The following is a 19,011-nucleotide window of genomic DNA, read 5'->3' as shown; positions in this document are numbered from 1 at the left end:
AGGTCTTAAAGTATTTTAAAAAAATGTTGCATTGGTACATGTCCCTCTGGGCAGTACCCAGGCCCCCCTACCCTTTTTTTGGCCAATAACTTGCATATAAGCCTTGATTTTTTAAGTTTGGGTCCCATAGACTTTGATAGGGTTCGTGGTTCAGTTCATGTTTGAGAGTTCTGGCGCAAACTGAACTGGGGGTTGTTTGTCCCAACACTAGCCAGATGCAGTAATAGTAATTCAACAAAAAAAATTAACATAAAATCTATTGCTAGCCTACATATCCGCTAGTATTCCCTGTATTGTAAGCTTTGTACTGTAAAAAACATAATTAGCAAAAATTTTCTTTCAGAACTGCTAGTCAATACAGATGACAAACATTAGCAGTTGTGTCTGTGTTTTGCAAACCCCTTTTTGCATTTGGTCTCTACTGTTACATGACTGTTACCAGCGATACCTAAAAGTCTGAAGTTTTAAAAGTTTTACTATACTTATATGAAAACATTTTTTTGAAAGAGACAGCTAAAAAGACTTTAATTTGGAGAAGGAATAATCTATTGAACTCATTTACAAAAATAGCCCATTAGTCAAAAAGAAGGCTTCCAAATAGAGCCATTTGAATGAGAAAGCAGTAGATTTGTTTTCAAGGCAGGATGGCCCAGTAGGGATTTCCAGGCTATTTACAAATTGTAGAAAAGGGAATACTGCTCCTGCAGGCAAAATATGTAGCGTGGTAATGGTGATTTGTCTGGCAGCAGGAGTTTGCTGGGATCCTGACAGGGGTCTTGTCAGCATTTAGGGGGAGGTTGTATTGATTTCAATAGCCTAAATGAGCCTGTAATGAAGGGAAGCCAAGCCTTGTGCTCAATCTCACTGTTCAGGACCATGGTCAGTGGTGCATTTACTAGCATTGTCTATACCCGTCTTGGTCCTGACATTAACCACTGTGGTTTTCAGTATTAAATAGTAAAAGCGTAAAATTCACCTATTGGGGGCTTTCAGGCAGAGCCTTATAAAAATACTGGGCCAATCTGTTACTTTTTATACCCTCCAGTTGAACTTTTCTATTCAACTGCAAGCCAATTAAAGGCATTTTATCTCTAATAAAGAGAGGGGGGCTCCCTATTTCAGACTGGGAGCGTGTATGAAATCCTTTAACTCCCCCAGATCTTTATTACTAAATTTAAATACAATTAAGTTTAAAAAAATAATTTTAGGTTTCAAAATAACCAGTTTTAATGTATATTTAGCACATATGTTTCGAGCTGGCAGTGGAAAATAAAATACGTGTACCGTATTGTATTGCATATTGTTAATTTGGATGCCTAAAGTAATCTTTTATCAATGGACCTTGCTCCTAATTTACATATAAGTAATTTGGATATAAGCAACAGAAATCCTGCTGGAAATTATATTAAAAAAAGGTGTGTGTGCGCGTGCCTTTTTAAACACGTAATGATATTTTTGAATGAGAGCAACTGTGTTAGTGCATTATAATATTTTGTAATACCTGTGACCCAATGGTATTGATTTACTAAAACTGTAGAGTGCAAAATCTGATGCAGCTCTGCATAGTAACGAATTAGCTTCCAAGGTTTTTTTTTTTTTTTTGTCAAAGCTTAACCACTTCCTGCAAACCGACTCATCTGCTTAAAGAAGTGGTTGTACCGGGGTGATGCCTGCAGCTGGAGGCATCACCCCGGTACCGTTTTTTTAGAGGCGGCAGTGGGCTTTCTAAAGATAACAACTGATGTGGCTGCTGGGCCGTTATCACAGGGAGCGGGAGGTCACATCCACCAGCTGGTCAGAGTCCCAAACGAAAGCCAGATTCGGCTTTGATCGGGTCTCCGATGAAGTAACCTGGAAGTGAGGTCACGGCATCATTTCCAGTTTACTCAGCTGCCAATGGTGCTGATTTTAAAAATATGTCAGTTTTCAAAAATTACGATTTTGGCATTTTGAATACTTTTAACCTCCCTGGTGGTATGATTCTTTCCGATTTTAGGTGCTCAAAGCGGTACAATTATTTTGCATGTAATTCTTAAGAATGAGCAGTCCAAACCAAATATTTACATATGATTTTTTTTTTTTTTAATGTGCGTTCTTCTTTATAACATTTCGGGTATGATAAAGTTTGAAACACAAAATCATAAATTATAATATAATAAATCACTATAAAAAAGTTAAAGTATGTATGTATATATATATATATATATATATATATATATATATATACATATATATATATATATATATACGTATACATATATTTTATATATATATATATATATATATATATATATATATGTGTATATATATATATACACGTATATATATATATATATATATTTATATATATAAAGTACAGTAAAACTGCAGGAAAGGGCACTTGGGGGCAATCTAATGTGAATTTATTTTATTTTGCTATGTATCAGTGTGTTTGGTGTGTTTTACATTTGAATTTGCTGCCAATTCCACCCCCCTGCGAGCATCACGTCGCAGGAGACGGAAGCCGGGGCACGGAGAGCATCGGGAGGAAGAACCGCCGCATACATCGCTGTATCCTGGTGACAAGGTAAGTAACCCCTCTACCAGGATCCAGCAATGCTTCTGGCAGTACCCTGGGGGCGCGCACTCGCTCCCTAGACCCTCGCAGGCTAGCGACGTAGTACTACGTCGCTCTGCCTGTGAGAGGCTGACTGCCGACCTAAATATTCGAGCGGCAGTCGGCAAGTGGTTAACTAGAACAGGTGTCCTCTTGGTGCCTGGTAAAAATACTATACACTGTTGGACTTTTCATCACATTCTGTTTCAGTGATAAATGTCACCAGGAGAAATGGAGAGGGTACATTTACCTATCAGGGTCACGGATAGCAATAAAAGCTTGATGCAAAAACACTAATGCATACATACATTATCCACATTTTAGAAAATGTTTCATATATATACAAACCCAAATGCAAAAAAGTTGGGACACTGTGCAAATTTGAGTAAAAAAGGAATGGACTCATTTACAAATCTCATAAACTTATATTTTATTCACAATATAATATAGATAACATATCAAATGTTGAAAGTGAGACATTTTGAAATGTCATGCCAAATATTGGCTCATTTTGGATTTCATGAGAGTTACACATTCCAAAAAAAGTTGGGACAGGTAGCAATAAGAGGCCGGAAAAGTTAAATGTACATATAAGGAACAGCTGGAGGACCAATTTGCAACTTATTCGGTCAATTGGCAACATGATTGGGTAAAAAAAGAGCCTCTCAGAGTGGCAGTGTCTCTCAGAAGTCAAGATGGGCAGAGGATCACCAATTCCCCCAATGCTGCGGCGAAAAATAGTGGAGCAATATCAGAAAGGAGTTTCTCAGAGAACAATTTGAAAGACTTTGGAGTTATCATCATCTACAGTTTATAATATCATCCAAAGATTCAGAGAATCTGGAACAAAATCTGTGTGTAAGGGTCAAGGTCGGAAAACCATACTGGATGCCTGTGATCTTTGGGCCCTTAGACGGCACTGCATCACATACAGGAATGCTACTGTAATGGAAATCACAACATGGGCTCAGGAATACTTCCAGAAAATATTGTCGGTCCACCGTGCCATTCGCCGTTGCCATCTAAAACTCGATAGGCTCAAAAAGAAGCCATATCTAAACATGATCCAGAAGCACAGGCGTTTTCTCTGGGCCAAGGCTCATTTAAAATGGTCTGTGGAAAATTGGAAAACTGTTCTGTGGTCAGACGAATCAAAATTTGAAGTTCTTTTTGGAAAACTGGGATGCCATGTCATCCGGACTAAAGAGGACAAGGACAACCCAAGTTGTTATCAGCGCTCAGTTCAGAATCCTGCATCTCTGATGGTATGGGGTTGCATTAGTGCGTGTGGCATGGGCAGCTTACACATCTGGAAAGGCACCATCAATGCTGAAAGGTATATCCAAGTTCTAGAACAACATATGCTCCCATCCAGACATCGTCTCTTTCAGAGAAGACCTTGCATTTTCCAACATGACAATGCCAGACCACATACTACATCAATTACAACATCATGGCTGCATAGAAGAAGGATCCGGGTACTGAAATGGCCAGCCTGGAGTCCAGATCTTTCACCCATAGAAAACATTTGGCGCATCATAAAGAGGAAGATGCGACAAAGAAGACCTAAGACAGTTGAGCAACTAGAAGCCTGTATTAGACAAGAATAGGACAAAATTGCTATTCCTAAACTTGAGCAACTTGTCTCCTCAGTCCCCAGACATTTGCAGACTGTTATAAAAAGAAGAGGGGATGCCACACAGTGGTAAACATGGCCTTGTCTCAACTTTTTTGACATGTGTTGATAACATGAAATTTAAAATCAACTTATTTTTCCCTTAAAATGATAAATCCTCTGTTTCCTTTCAATAAAAGTTTGTATACAAAAAAAAAATGATAAATTTTCTCAGTTTAAACATTTGCTATGTCATCTATGTTGTATTCTGAATAAAATATTTAAATGTGAAACTTCCACATCATTGTATTATTTTTTATTCACAATTTGTACAGTGTCCCAACTTTTTGGGAATTGGGTTTGTATATATATATATATATATATATATATATATATATATACACATACACATTTTAAGCATTAGAATAATCATTTTTAATTTAGGCAGGACCTAGGTTAAAAAATTGTCTTTCCTTGCAACATGGGTGGAAGGAAAGACAATTGCTTGATTCCCCCATCAACACAGTCAGTGTTGATGGAGTTGATGGGGGAATGCCTTCTGCTGCACTATTGTATTCTGCCAGTGGGAGGCGCAGGAAACATTTCCAGTCGGCATAATACATTGATTACTGCTAGTGGCTATAGTCACTGGCAGTAATCGTGTGTAGAAAAATCTAACAGCCTGGTACAATCAGCTTGCCCATACCTAGATCGAAACTCGGCCAGTCCCTGCTGAATGGTGTTCTTAATAAAGAAATGTTTTAATCTATCCTGTGCCAATGGAAGGGACTTTAACTGCAGGCCTATGCTCACTTAGCATACTAGGTATGTTAATAGCTCCTGCCTAACTTTCAGATAAATAGTACAATATTAAATGAGTGTGTGTGGTCACCCAAATCTTACCTATTGCTGAAAGCTAAAACAAACTGCTGGACTATTTGATATTTATCACTTATGAAAGACGTTTCTTTGAAGTCCTACCTTAAAAACTCTGATAGATACTGTAACTTTCATCATAGTCACATAACCATCAAAAATTTGTGACATATCTGTTGGTTGAAACAAGAACACTAGTTGATAAAGGACAGTAAATAGTCCTTGAAAGCACACATTTGATCTGTTTGTGTGGATATGTTGACCACAGTGTGTTCAAGAGCCAAATTTCTTTTGTTTTACAAATTACCTCAACAGCACCCTTTTTCTTCTGTTAACTGAATTCAGCTGACAATTATTAGCATGACAATAACCATTTGGCCCATAAGCATCTCTTTGTCATGAAGACACATTGCAATGGGGGCAGTGAGAGAATGCTTCTCTTTGGAAGCTGAAGTGAAAGGGAGAGGAGATAAATCTAACTACTACAAATTGATTCTGTGAAAGGTTTATCTGCATTCACCCAAGCATTGAAGCTCTAGGTTTGGGCTCAGTTTTCCTATAAATAGCAGAGTTTATTACTTCTTTGCTGCTGTAAGATGTAATATAAATGTAGTTTCCAAGTTTGGTCAGGACTTCTTTATATTTATATATAGATATCTTGCACTGTAACCCATGCTTTATTCACCTATGACTTTTTTTCCATGATATTGATGCTTTATAAAAAAACATTAACCTATATAATGACAGATAAAATATAGATAGAGTGTCTTGACTCTGTGTATTTCTGTGTCGATTCTCTCAATAAAGACTGAGCTTGTCAATAGAAAAGCCTTCTGTGGACCTGACTTCATGTGTCACACCAGTGAACGGGCAAAACCATGACAGTCAAGTTGTGATCAGAGAAGAAATCAAGCTGTATGACAGAAAGGAGAGAAAGTAAGTAGGGCAGTATAATTTTGATCATAGAGAAAACATACATCATAGAATCACAGACATATATTATGGAAGGATAAATAAAAGATAACAAAAGGGAAGGGAAATGTGCAATTTGAAACTGTTAGTATGAAAGCTTGGGCTAAGTCCTGAGTCCTCACGCAGTAGAGCATAAAACTGTAACTCATATTGCAAATCTTTGCATAATATTGCAACAGAAAATATACATTGCGTAGAACATCTAAGTTTATTATTCTATATATTTTTCCCACGTTTCAGTAAGAGGTAATGTGCTTCACTCCTGTAGTGTCCATCATGCATGGCTCTGTTTGTGAGGTGAGTCAGAGTTGTATGGCTTGCCAGGTGCATAGCTGAGTACATACCCATGGCACAGAAGTACAGGAAACTAGCAGCCAGCTACCAAGAAACCATTAATCTTATTGCACCAGATTATATCTTCAGAAGTAAATGTCTTTGATTGTTTACTTCCTTTCTCCATCTGGGTTTTAATTGCTGGAATATGCTATTTCGTTTTGTATCTATTCAGCTGGCACCTTAAAAATGTATATTTGTTTAATAACTATAAATGAATTATTAACTCCCTTTAAAATACTAGGAACACATTTCCTTTAGATCATTGCCTAGGCAGTGTCTTTTTAATATAACCAGACTTATGGTTTTATATGCCTATAAAGATGTATGAAAATCAGTTCTAAACATTATTATTTACAATTATTCTTCCTTTACCATTAGCTTGTCCTACCTTATTACTCATATCAGCCCTGGGTGCATTGGATTTTATGTATAATACCCACACCATAAGAATGTATAAACATAATGGGACACAATTAAGATGACAGTTTCAATTCAGGCCAGATAAAACCAATAAAATAGAGAAGACATGCAATCTCCATGCAGAGGGCAGAGAGACTTCTGACTTACAAACCTACACCATACTTAATATTAATACTACCATAAAGATTACCTTCATTTAAAAAATAATTCATTTTTATTTTTATAGAGGAACATATTTAAAGATTGTCTGTTAAATCTGTGTTTGTATCCGAGTCTCTATCAAGTTCAATTTAATTTTAAAATTAGAAATGTTCTTGTTATGATAGAGTATTCACATATTCAGTGTAGAAGCATGCATGCCCACACACACGCACACCAGACACAACCAATATGCATGTGCACACAAGGAAACATATGTAAAATAGCTTAAGAAAAGTTTATTGCAATCATACAATACTGTACAGTAATTCAACTTCATGTAAAATATTTATTTACAATATTTATATATTTGGGCGAATCAATGCAATCAATAAATACACAGATTAGAAAAAGATATATAATTTAAAACACGGTGGGTAGCCTGAAAAACAGCCTATTGCAGAGCATACTATTATCAATATTACATTTTTACAATGATTAAGAAAATAAGTGTTTTCATTTTAAGAGCTAAATTGTCAGATATGTGGAATTATAGAAAAAGTGCAAGAAATCATCTTATCTGTTTAACTGTATGTCAAGAGAGGATAAGATTCAAAGGACAACATATAGGAAATAAAGGATTATGGTGAAAAGGCATAAAAGCTTGTCTTTTTGACTATTACACATAGGTATATATAGCACATGATATTGCAGATTGAGCCCAGTTCACTGATCTCTGCTCTGGGCTGGAAAATGAGAAGAGTAGAAAGGGAGAAAGGAGGGACAGTGACACTCATTATAAAAACTCTGAAAAGGAAGCAGAGTGTCTTGAACAAGGCAGAGACTGGGAGATAAAATCATCCATGGAGTGTGTGGGACTGTGAATGTCACTCTGAGACAATGGGGAATAGAGAGACTCCCAGTCACTGGAGGAACTGCAGTTGCTGTTAGGGCTTGTCAGGCCCACCATAAAGCAAGATTTGGGTAACTTGTCCAATGTTTCTCTCATGTCCTGGTGTGCTTGGTTAAAGATGCCAGGATCAGCCATGCGCAGAGTCTCAGACAGAGCCCAGATATAATTATGAGCGAATCTCAGAGTTTCAATCTTGGTCAGCTTAGCATCATCAGGGAAGGTTGGCAGAACATTCCTCAGCGCATCCAAGGCTGAGTTTAGGTTGTGCATGCGGTTCCTTTCTCTATCATTAGCTTTCATTCTGCGATTCTTCTTTTGTTTGATAACTGTCAGATCGCTCTTGGCCTGGAATCTAGTTCTTTTCCCTTTTTGCTTTTTGCAAGGTGTCTCCCTGGGGTTACCATAGGAAAATCCTTCTCCCAGTGGCCAGCCTTCACAGCTAGCTGAAGGGGCAGGTGAACATGGCAAGGAACAGGAAGGGTCCTCATCCTCAGAGACATCATAGTAAAGCTCTCCTTTGCTTCTACCTTGGATGCTTTCGGTTTTAGGAGACATCCTGTAAATTGAAAAATTAAACAATTTTAATAAAAACATTAAGAATATTTACTTTTACTGAAGAGCCAGATAAAAAAAAGAAGGTAAATGTAGGTAACAAGGCAATGATAATGTCCAAAGTGTCGTATCCCATAGCAACCCAACCAGTAAGAATTTGTGTTTCATCACTATCAATGCAATACTCTGACATCTGACATAAATGTGTTATGACACTTCCATATAACCATGGCTGTTTGCAAAACCCTAATAAAAAATATTTGCAAATTTCTTGCTTATCGTTTCACGATGCGCCAAAATATAATACAGTAAACAGAAAACTTTTTTTTTTTTTTTTTTTTTTAAAAGTCACTTTTGCTAGATATGCCTATTAATATACGTTACCTACCTATACAGCCAGGCTGTAGATTTCCAAGAAGCGATGGCTGTGGGATGAACAGGATAGAAGAAAAGGTGCAGACAGCAGCAGAAGTGAAGCCTTCCCTGTCCTGGTCCTCTGTGGCTTCAGTAAACAGTTGCTTCTAAAGAGAGCTAAGGTGTGTGGAAGATATGCAACAGGCACACGACTGCCTCACAGCCTTATATATAGCAACTATAGACAATGCTGATCAATTCAAAGAGTGTGCCCCCTCCCGGCACACTTTATCTTATCAGTCTTGCTTGGAGTGTGCCTGGCTTATTACAACCTGGGAAATGGCCAATCAGAGTCAAAAGAGACATGGGAGCCTCCCCACTGCCTGACACAGCTGGAATCCCAACAAAAGTGCTGACCCCTGCCTCCATCCATAAATAAGCTTTAACTTAATATGCACTTGTATGTAGCTAGTGCATTAGCCCTTTAACCCTGCTCTCTGTGAATGTTATTGAAAAAAAAGAGCTACTGCAAAGAAAATAAACTGATATATCATTTTCTTTTTTTTCCCCTTAAATTTCGAAGAACTCCTGTTTAGACTAAAGCCAAATTATAATGTGCAGTAGCATATAACATCCACTTAGCAATCTACCTCAACTGATCTGACTGTTATAGATGGTAAATATTGGTTATTATGATTTGGCGCAGTTTGCGCAGCAAGATTGTACTTTATCTTATTACAATTGTTCAGCCGTTCTTGTATGGTAAATTTATCTTTTAAATATTTTGTTGTGCACTGTCACAGGACAACTGCAGATTTATTTATTTATTACAGGTACTTATATAGCGTCATCATTTTAAGCAGTGCTTTACATATATATTGTACATTTACATCAGTCCCTGCCTTGTCGTAACAATCTAAGGTAGATGATCATAAAACATATGTAAAATAAAATACATATGCCACATACAGTCTATCAACATATACTGTTGTTTATTGTGATTTGAGCTTGATGGCAGTTTATAGCAAATTTGCTTTATATAGTAATTAATTATGTAAATGGTACACATTGCATGTTTTATGTGCCTTTTAGTGTAGGCTGCTGCACACAACCATTTTTTCTTTTAAGATTATTAATTATATTTTCTTGCTATATTTGGATGAAAGAGAGAGAGATCCTGGAAAGGGCATGCTTAATTTCCAAAGTTCCCAATGTCCACAAATACATTAATTGGGCCATGTCAATTACAGAAAAAAACACATATCAAAAGCATGTATGGGAGGATGGAACATAAAATGTCATTACTAAGCCTTGATAAAAAAAAAGGAAGGTGAAAATGTTTGTCCTCAAGTCACTCTCGTTAAAATTTGCCCAGAGCCATATATAATAGTTACATTATATTTATGATATTAGCAATGATTTAAAACTGTACCTGTTTGAAGAGTATCAGAAGTACTTGGCTTGTATGTGTCCTGGTGTTTCTTACATGTGCTGGCTAACGAAGCCATGACTGCCACCTGCTCTTATTGTGCAGACAGGATACGTGGAGGCGGGCTCGGTGTCAGGCTGGGTCCTCATGAATAACGTTCAGCCTGACTCAGAGAAAGGATAGACCATTGCAGGTAAACAAACCAGAGGATGGAGACATGCCAAGCATTTCTTGGATGTTCATGATTTTAAATATTTCTGCCCAAAAAAAAAAAGTAAAAATTGCAATTCTGGAAAAGTTTTTTTTTTTTTTTTTTATGTTTGCAGCATATAAATTGTTTTCTGAAAGTCTGTGAGAACATGGTAAAAAATGTAGCACCATTGTTGCTGCCATGTTGTATTATAAACTAATTTTATATACAGACACATTTTCATAAACATTTCCTAAAGTACAGAAAAATAACACATTCATATACGCAATCAGAACAACCACATTCATTTTATACAAACAGTATACAAGTATATATAAAGAAAGGTAGATAACAGCGAGGTTGTTTTACTAAAACTGGAGAGCGCAAAATCTGGTGCAGCTGTGCATGTTAGCCAATCAGCTTCTAACTTAAGTTTGTTCAATTAAACTTTGACAAACATTCTGGAAGCTGATTGGTTTCTATGCAGAGGTGCTCCAGATTTTTCACTCTTCAGTTTCAGTAAATCAACCACATTGTGTTAACAATTCCAGGTTCAAACTGCTCTGACATGAAAGTCGTGCGACTTCCGATCGAACTTTGCCCTGCAACTTCAGTCCAACTTTATCCTGACTTATTGTGACTTTTTACACTGTATGGCATTGAAGTCGTATCAAAGTTAGACCAAAGTAGTGCAGGAACTTTTTCTAAAGTCAGAGCGACTTGTGTCGGTTCAGTTATGATGGCTCTCATAAGGAAACATTTAATTTGACATGCATGCTCTCACAAGTCGGACCCCATGTCGCACCAGTGTGAGCTGGGCCTTACATAAACTGTTGTTCATTCCTTCTGTGGTAAGGGAGACAGAAAAACACAACATTTTATATACTTTCTCTGCATATTTAATGTGACAGCATAGCTATCTGCAACAGGCAGAAAAAGCAACCACAATAAAAATCATCATTTTTTGCTAGAAAATTATTCCAGACCTCCAAACATTATATATATATATATATATATATATATATATATATATATATATATATATATATATACAGTTATATATATATATATATATTGTTTTTTTTTTAGCACAGACCCTAGGAAATAAAATGGTGGTCATTGCAACTTTTTATGTTACACAGTATTTGCGCTTCAATTTTTTTTTAACCTCCCTGGCGGTATTCTCAAGTGTGGCTCGGGGTGGAATTTCAGTGCCATTAGCGGTAACCCCGAGCCACACTCATGGTACCACCAGGGAGCATCGCTGGATCCTGGTAGAGGTTACTTACCTTGTCCCTGGGATCCCCCAATGTGTCCATGAAGAATACGGTGGCCGGATCTTCTGCCCAATGCTGTGAGCCCTGGCTTCATCTCCTGTGAGAGTCACGTCGCAGGGGGATGGAACCGGCGGCAAATCCAAATGGTAGAACACACAAACACACTGATATATTGTAATCCTATTGGATTACATTACTAAATAAAATAAATTGACATTAGTTTGCCCCCCAGTGCCCTTTCCTGCAGTTTTACTGTACTATATATATATATATATATATATATATATATATATATATATATATATATACATATGTATTTATACTTTAACTTATTTATTATATTATAATTTATGACTTTGTGTTTCAAACTTTATCATACCCGAGATGTTATAAAGAAGAACACACAGTAAAAAAAAATCATATGTAAATAGTTGGTTTGGGCTGCTCATCCTTAAGAATTACATGCAAAATATTTGTACCGCTTTCAGCACCTAAAATCAGAAACAATCATACCGCCAGGGAGGTTATCACAATTTTTTTGAAAAAAAAACAAACTATTTCATGAATTAAAAAAAAAAAAACACAATATTTACCCCAATTTTTTTGTATAATGTGAAAGATGATGTTACGCCGAGTAAATAGTGTATTCTCCGGCTCGCCAATTGCACGGGCGAGACCGGAGAAGCACCAGAGGGCAGCGGGAGGGGGGGACGTCCCCTCCCGGTGCCTGTAAAAACAATCCACCGGTAAAACAGCCCAATATGATTGTTTTTATGGTGCAGGGAATCCCCGGCTGAAAACAAAGATATCTGGATGATACCTGCAGCTGCAGGCATCATCCACATATCGCTTCTTAAATTCCCCGACATCTTATGACGGCGACCCGGGCTAAGTGGTTAAACACTTTTTGGGGATGATCCATTTGTGCTGGAGAGTCTCTATATCTGTATCCAGAGTTTCAATTGAATATAGTGTTGTTGGACATGTATGTGTCATCATCCTGAGGTGGTGAAAGCCTGGGTTAGAAGACTTGTGAATTTCAAACATGAGGATTTGGGGTTGATTTACTAAAGGCAAGTGGACTGTGCATTTTGCAAAGTGCAGTTGCACTCTGCAAGTGCATTTTCTCCATAACTTAGTAAAGAGGTAAAGCTTCACTTTGCAAAGAATACCCAATCACATGCAAGGAAAATGAAAAAAAAAATTATGATGGACGATGGAAGTCAGCAGAGCTTATATTCATATACTGAGCACTGGAGCAACTGCTCTTGCAGAGTGCACAGTCTACTTGACTTTAGTAATAAACCCCTTTATGTCTCCCATAACTATCTAACAGGCACATACATGAGAACAAGTTGTCTATGCATGTGTCCAATTATATATATGGCTTTCATGTTTATATTTGTTGCATTTCTCCCAGGTTCTTCCTCCCGATCGTCTCCGTGCCCCGGCTTCCGTCTCCTGCAACGTGACGTTCACAGGGGGGTGGAACCGGCGGCAAATTCAAATGTAAAAACACACCAAACACACTGATACCATTCAAAATAAAATAAAATCACATTAGTTTACCCCCCAGTGCCCTTTCCTGCAGTTTTACTGTACTTTTTATGTATAGAAATATATATATACATAATATATGTATACATACATATATATATATATATATATAATATATAATATATATAATAAATGTATACAGTTGGTTTGGGCTGCTCATTCACAAGAATTACATGCAAAATAATGGTACCGCTTTCAGCACCTAAAATCCAAAAGAATCATACCGCCAGGGAGGTTAAAGAAGAACTGAGTTCTGGAAGCTCTGCCCAAAATAAATCAGACAGAGGGTAAAAGGACCAGTCTCCAATGTTTCCTCTGGTTTCCCTGTAACTTATCTCTTCCTTATTACTGACTTATTATGTCTTGTTATGCACTGTGTGGTTGATTTACTAAGGGCAAATAGGCCCAAGGGCAGGAGAATTCCACTTGGAACAGAGTACTCACAAGGACAAAGAAAATTACAAGGAAAATTAAAATTAAAAAAACAGCATATTTTCCTGCACATGATTGCATGATGTCAGCACAGCTTGACCTCATTCATTAAGTTCTGGGGATAATTCCCTTGCAGAGTACAACTTCCATTGCACAGTTAACAAACAGCCTATTTGCCTTTAGTAAATCAACTCCAGTGTCTCTGTGTAGAGTTAGCTATCTTGGTACAGATAGGGATTTGCTTTGGAGAACGGTGAGTAGCATAGTAGTGATATGACCAAATCTCACTCCAAATCTCCTGAGACTAGTAGTGGCTTAGATGTTACACTGCGGATATACAGCTATGCGACTGAAGAGAATACTTTGGCACACTCACATACCAGAGAGTGTAGTGCTACTTATCAGGAAGAATTCAAGACAAATAGTAACATTTTCAGGGGACACAGTTACCATTTATAAATGTTTCCTATATCATAGCAAATCTTCACTTTTTGGGTTCAGGTCCAATTTAACCTTCCTAGCGGTATTCCCGAGTGTGTCTCGGGGTTAAATTTCAGTGCCAAAAGTGGTAACCCCGAGCCACACTTGGGGTACCGCTAGGAAGATCGCTGGATCCTGGTAGAGGGGTTACTTACCTTGTCACCGGGATCCAGCGGTGTATCCCGGCGGTGTGTGGCGGCGGATCTTCCTCCGGATCCTTTGTGTGCCCTGGCTTCCATCTCCTGCGACGTGACATACATACATACTTTAACTTATTTATAGTTTTTTATTATATTATGATTTATGAATTTGTGTTTCAAACTTTATCATACCCGAGATGTTATAAAGAAGAACGCACAGTAAAAAAAAAAATCATATGTAAATAGTTGGTTTGGGCTGCTCATTCTTAAGAATTACATGCAAAATAATGGTACCGCTTTCAGCACCTAAAATCCGAAAGAATCATCCTGCCAGGGAGGTTAAAAGGTTATATTACTTAACAGTGAGGTTGGTTGTGAAATGAGAGGATAGTAAGCAGTAAAGACTGGTGGTTCTATTTCAAAATTTTAGAAACTCCTACAGCATTAACCAGTTAACAGTGACATAAATGGGCTCTCCACAAGTCCACAAGTCTATGGAGTATATCTAAAGCCCTGGGCCAGTCTATGGAGCCCTGGGCCATTGCCCTTGGTATGAAGAGGAGCTAGGCTGCATGAAACTTTCAGGTTGTGCCAGGTTTTTCCTGTGTGCAACAACAAATAGGCAGATAGGAGAACACAAATAATAGGAGGATCAAATGGAGTCATTACTAGGATGGCTAATATAATACAGGGTTGGCAAGCAGAAGTTTAGTCCTCGTGCAGGTGGGTAAAATGAGGTATGGCATCAGACATTTTGAAATAAGAACAAGTCCTGCTGCTCTAGGAGATTGAACACGGCTGTGGTGTCTACTTCCCAGCTTTTAGTATGGGATGCACGTCCTGTCACTGCTACAGACATACAGACATTTATGGAAAGGAAAAGAATTGGACGGCTGCACACCCATATAATGCATACAAAAATTTATTGAAAAAACTTCAATAAAAACATGGCACAATTGGAATATCGGCAGGGAGGGAGAGATCCATATGGCATCAGACACTCCAGGAATAAAGAGATAGGAAAAGACATTACCAGGAGTAATTATGTTTGAGGTACCAGTTGACTAAGTACCAGACTAAACAACCTCAGACTAAAAGTGCCTATAGATAGATGTGCAGGGTCACAGAAAGAGTGTAAAAGGGTACGGTCACAGTGGGTAGATTTGGGTGCAGAATATCTGTAGGGTGATTGAGGTGCTGATTCTCAACAGGTTGTGTAAAATATTGGCAGCTGAGTCAGGGTGAAGAACATTAGCATGTGACTAGTGCAGAAACACAATAATCAAACTTAGAAGAGGATGTTTCAAGTTTTTATTTTTAACTGCAGAGTTGGTTGGCTACTCAAGTTTGGCTTGCAGTATTGGGTTGCTTTACCTGGATCCTTCGAAGGGAAGAGTCAGAAAACATTGTTCAGAATCGTGATTTGTAGTTGTGAATTCTGTTGCCACTGGTAATAACACTGCTATCCTGCAGCAATAGGTAGCTGTGGCTTAAGACTTGGGACAGCAGAAACAAGCACTTGGGAAATTGGTTCTCTCACTTTCGTGTCTGGTTTAACTTTAAAGTACTGGGTGGCAGAAACTGGAGACTTTGTATTGATCTTTCCAGTGAATGGCTGTGCAGGGGGTGTGTCAGCGCAAGTCTGAACATTGGAGAACAGATAGGCTATTCTAACCTGACCACACAGGGATGGATGTGCTCTCATGCCTAGTGTGGTCAGTTTGAAATAAGAAAGCAGGGAGACTGGAAGGAACACCAGGGATTTCGACACAAAGGAAGAAATACAAGGATATCAGGATCCTTTTTAACACAAGTACATTGTACAACATACAAGGCTGTTGCTTTGGCTGTATACCTGTAGGCTCAGGTCACTGGCATGATGCAGATGGAATGATGGATTCATTAGAAGAGTCAGAAACAAGATTTTCTAATCTGATTTGTGGATATCATGACTTCATCTCTGTCACCTAGAAAACTCTGCAGTGCAAAACCAGATGTGGGGCTGTTAGCACTGAGCTGAATGTCAAGGTGCAGAACATGTTACTTGCCAAAGGTGCATTCTGTCATTTTTCTGGCCCGACACAAATATTGGTTACATACTCCCTAGCAAGTAGATAGTCGATGGTGACTATATAAGCATTTGACATTGCATAAAAAAATAATATATAATTTGGCATACCTAGCAGTCTCCAAACTGTCATTCCAAATATGTTAGATTAGTATAGAAGACATTATACATGGCATTTACCAGAGCCATAAGGATCACTGAAAACGTTTTCCAGCTAAAGCATTTGCTGCCACAGCTGGGGGGCACCAGCAGACATATTTCTATATTTCACACCTGAAACATAGGATGTTTTTTTTTTTTTTTGGTTTTGGATAACCACATGCATCAACATCTGACAGATGAGGTTGCATGTCACTTTGCTCAATAATAGAAATGGTACATTTTCCAAATTGAAATTCATATAGAATTAGAGGAAAAGCTGTTCATTCGAAGGAATTGCATGAGGACTCGAGGACATACAATGCGATTAGAGGAGAAGCGTTTTAACCTCAGGCAACGTGGGGGGTTCTTTACTGTTAGGGCTACAAGATTGTGGAATTGTCTACCACAAGAGGTGGTTTCTGCGGGTAGTATGGTGACTTTCAAAAGACTCTTAGACTTACATCTCAAGGATCAGGAGATTGAGGGCTATGTTAGATGATTACAGTCACACACACCTACACAGGTTGAACTGGATGGACTATTGTCTTTATTCAACCTCGCCTACTATGTAACTATGTAACTATGTAACTATATAGAACCCCAGTGAAAAAACCTGTTGAAAGAAACGAGCACAAATATTGTGTATTTAAAGGGTAACTCCACTTTCGTGGGGAAGAAAAAAAGCAAATAAAGAAAAAACAATATAGCGTTTACAATTGTGACACAAATCATATTGTAATTGAATGTTATTAAAATGTATCTTTCCTTTTTTTATCTGCAACTGTTGTAATTTTCTTAAAATACAATGCAATATGGCTACTGGGAGCTGTTCTGTACACAGAATGTATGCTGACCACACCCCAGAAACATCATTTCCTGCTTGTGTGATTGGCTCAATGATTTTCCCAGAAGTCTGCCTAAGATACAAATCAGATTTCTGGCATCCCCTGCAATAAAAATGTCATTTTTGGTGAGATACTCCCAATAGGAACACGTCTAAAGGGATGCAGGCCCAGCGGTTTTACTCATTAGAACCCTGCAGCTGCCACAGCTGATAATTTTGAAACCACTCCCATTCGACCCACTCAGCACAAAGGCACAGAGGAACAAACAATGGCCTGACCTGTCCAGGTAGCCCGCAATGTAAGCACCGCAGCCAATTTTTGTATTGACTGCCGGATGCTGCCGCTGCCATTCACTCTAAGGAAAACCGGCAATGAAGCCCTTTGGCTTCACAGCCAGCTCCCTAATGCGCATATGCGAAACGCGCTGCGCATTCCTTTTGGCTCGGCGGTGGGGGAAGGAGAGAGGGGGTGGAACTTTCGAAGGACAGCACTGCGGCACTATCTCCCGGAAGTGGGAAAGGGTACCTATCCAAAACAGGTACCTGTTCCCCCCGGAGAGGGGGAGGAAGCAGATGAGCTGACGTTCCACTTTTGGGTGGAACTCCACTTTAAGGTGCCTATAGATAGATTTGCAGGGCTACAGAAAGAGTATGAGAGGGTACGGTTAAAATGGGTAGATTTGGGTGAAGAATATCTGTTAGGTGATTGAGGTGCTGATTCGCAACAGGTACTGCAGAATATTGGCACCTGAGTCAGGGTGATGGAGACTTTGTGCGGTCTCACCACATCACATCATCCAGGCATGGTTCTCCGGTGCCCCTCTTAGAGTACTGGCGCAGAGCATTACTGTGCAGCCGATGCAGAAATGGTTCATAAAGTAGCATAAAGTGGCTGGAGGAGATCAGCAGCATTGAAGTACATATATATATATATATATATATATATATATAGTGAAAACAGTATAATATGTTTAAAAAAATTACAATGTTTTATGATAAAGAGTGCTTGAGCAATTTAAATGCCATCCAGTTAGTGTTTAGATCTACTTTAAAAGTATAATTTTAGCTTGCAACTCTCAATGCCCTGTGCATTTAGCCATTTCACTACTGACATAAATTCTCATTTTTGGCACTTCCAAGTACATTTGTATACATATTTACTGTTATAATACTAGTTTTACTGCAAAAACTATTTGTTTTGGGAGAAAGTGGCAGACATACAACATTTAATTGAGTTAGTAACATGAGTTAAATTCTCATTCTGACTTTTTATACCATAAAGCAGTCTGTCTCAACCTTTTCAACATGGAATCATCCTTGAAATATCTTTCAGATCTTGGGGAATCACTGCTAATAATTACAATATCTACAGCTCACAATACATTAGCCTTGTGGTAAGTGGGAAAAATGCTTCTTACATTGTTGGCTATTGGGAAGAATGTTCCCCTTACCTTGGTGGTCAGTGGGAAGTATGCTCATTACATTGGTGGTCAGTGGGAAGAATGCTCCTTCCAGGTGGTCAGTGGGAAGAATGCTCCTTACATTGGTGGTCAGTGGGAAGTATGCTCATTATATTGGTGGTCAGTGGAAGAAGGCTCCTTCCATTGGTGGTCAGTGGGAAGAATGCTCCTTCCATTGGTGGTCAGTGGGAAGAATTCTCCTTCCATTGGTGGTCAGTGGG

At 38.3% G+C, this 19,011-nt stretch overlaps 1 protein-coding gene across 1 annotated transcript; it reads right to left on the bottom strand.

The window, feature by feature from the left end:
* Window positions 1-7,749: 7,749 nt before the first annotated feature.
* NEUROG3 (neurogenin 3) lies at window positions 7,750-10,265 on the bottom strand (the record flags this gene model as incomplete). The annotated part of the gene is made up of 2 exons (XM_082266706.1): window positions 10,205-10,265; window positions 7,750-8,422 (listed from the first exon to the last, which is right to left on the bottom strand). Exon 2 carries the CDS (start codon window positions 8,419-8,421, stop codon window positions 7,750-7,752), a length of 672 nt encoding a protein of 223 aa, XP_082122832.1. The 5' UTR covers window position 8,422; window positions 10,205-10,265.
* Window positions 10,266-19,011: the final 8,746 nt, after the last annotated feature.

The sequence above is a fragment of the Pelophylax lessonae genome (genome assembly GCF_965119305.1).
Source record: "Pelophylax lessonae genome assembly, chromosome: 9".
NCBI lineage: Eukaryota > Metazoa > Chordata > Amphibia > Anura > Ranidae > Pelophylax > Pelophylax lessonae.
The sequence above is the reverse complement of the archived record's forward strand: the minus strand, read 5'-3'. Positions and strand labels throughout refer to the sequence as shown.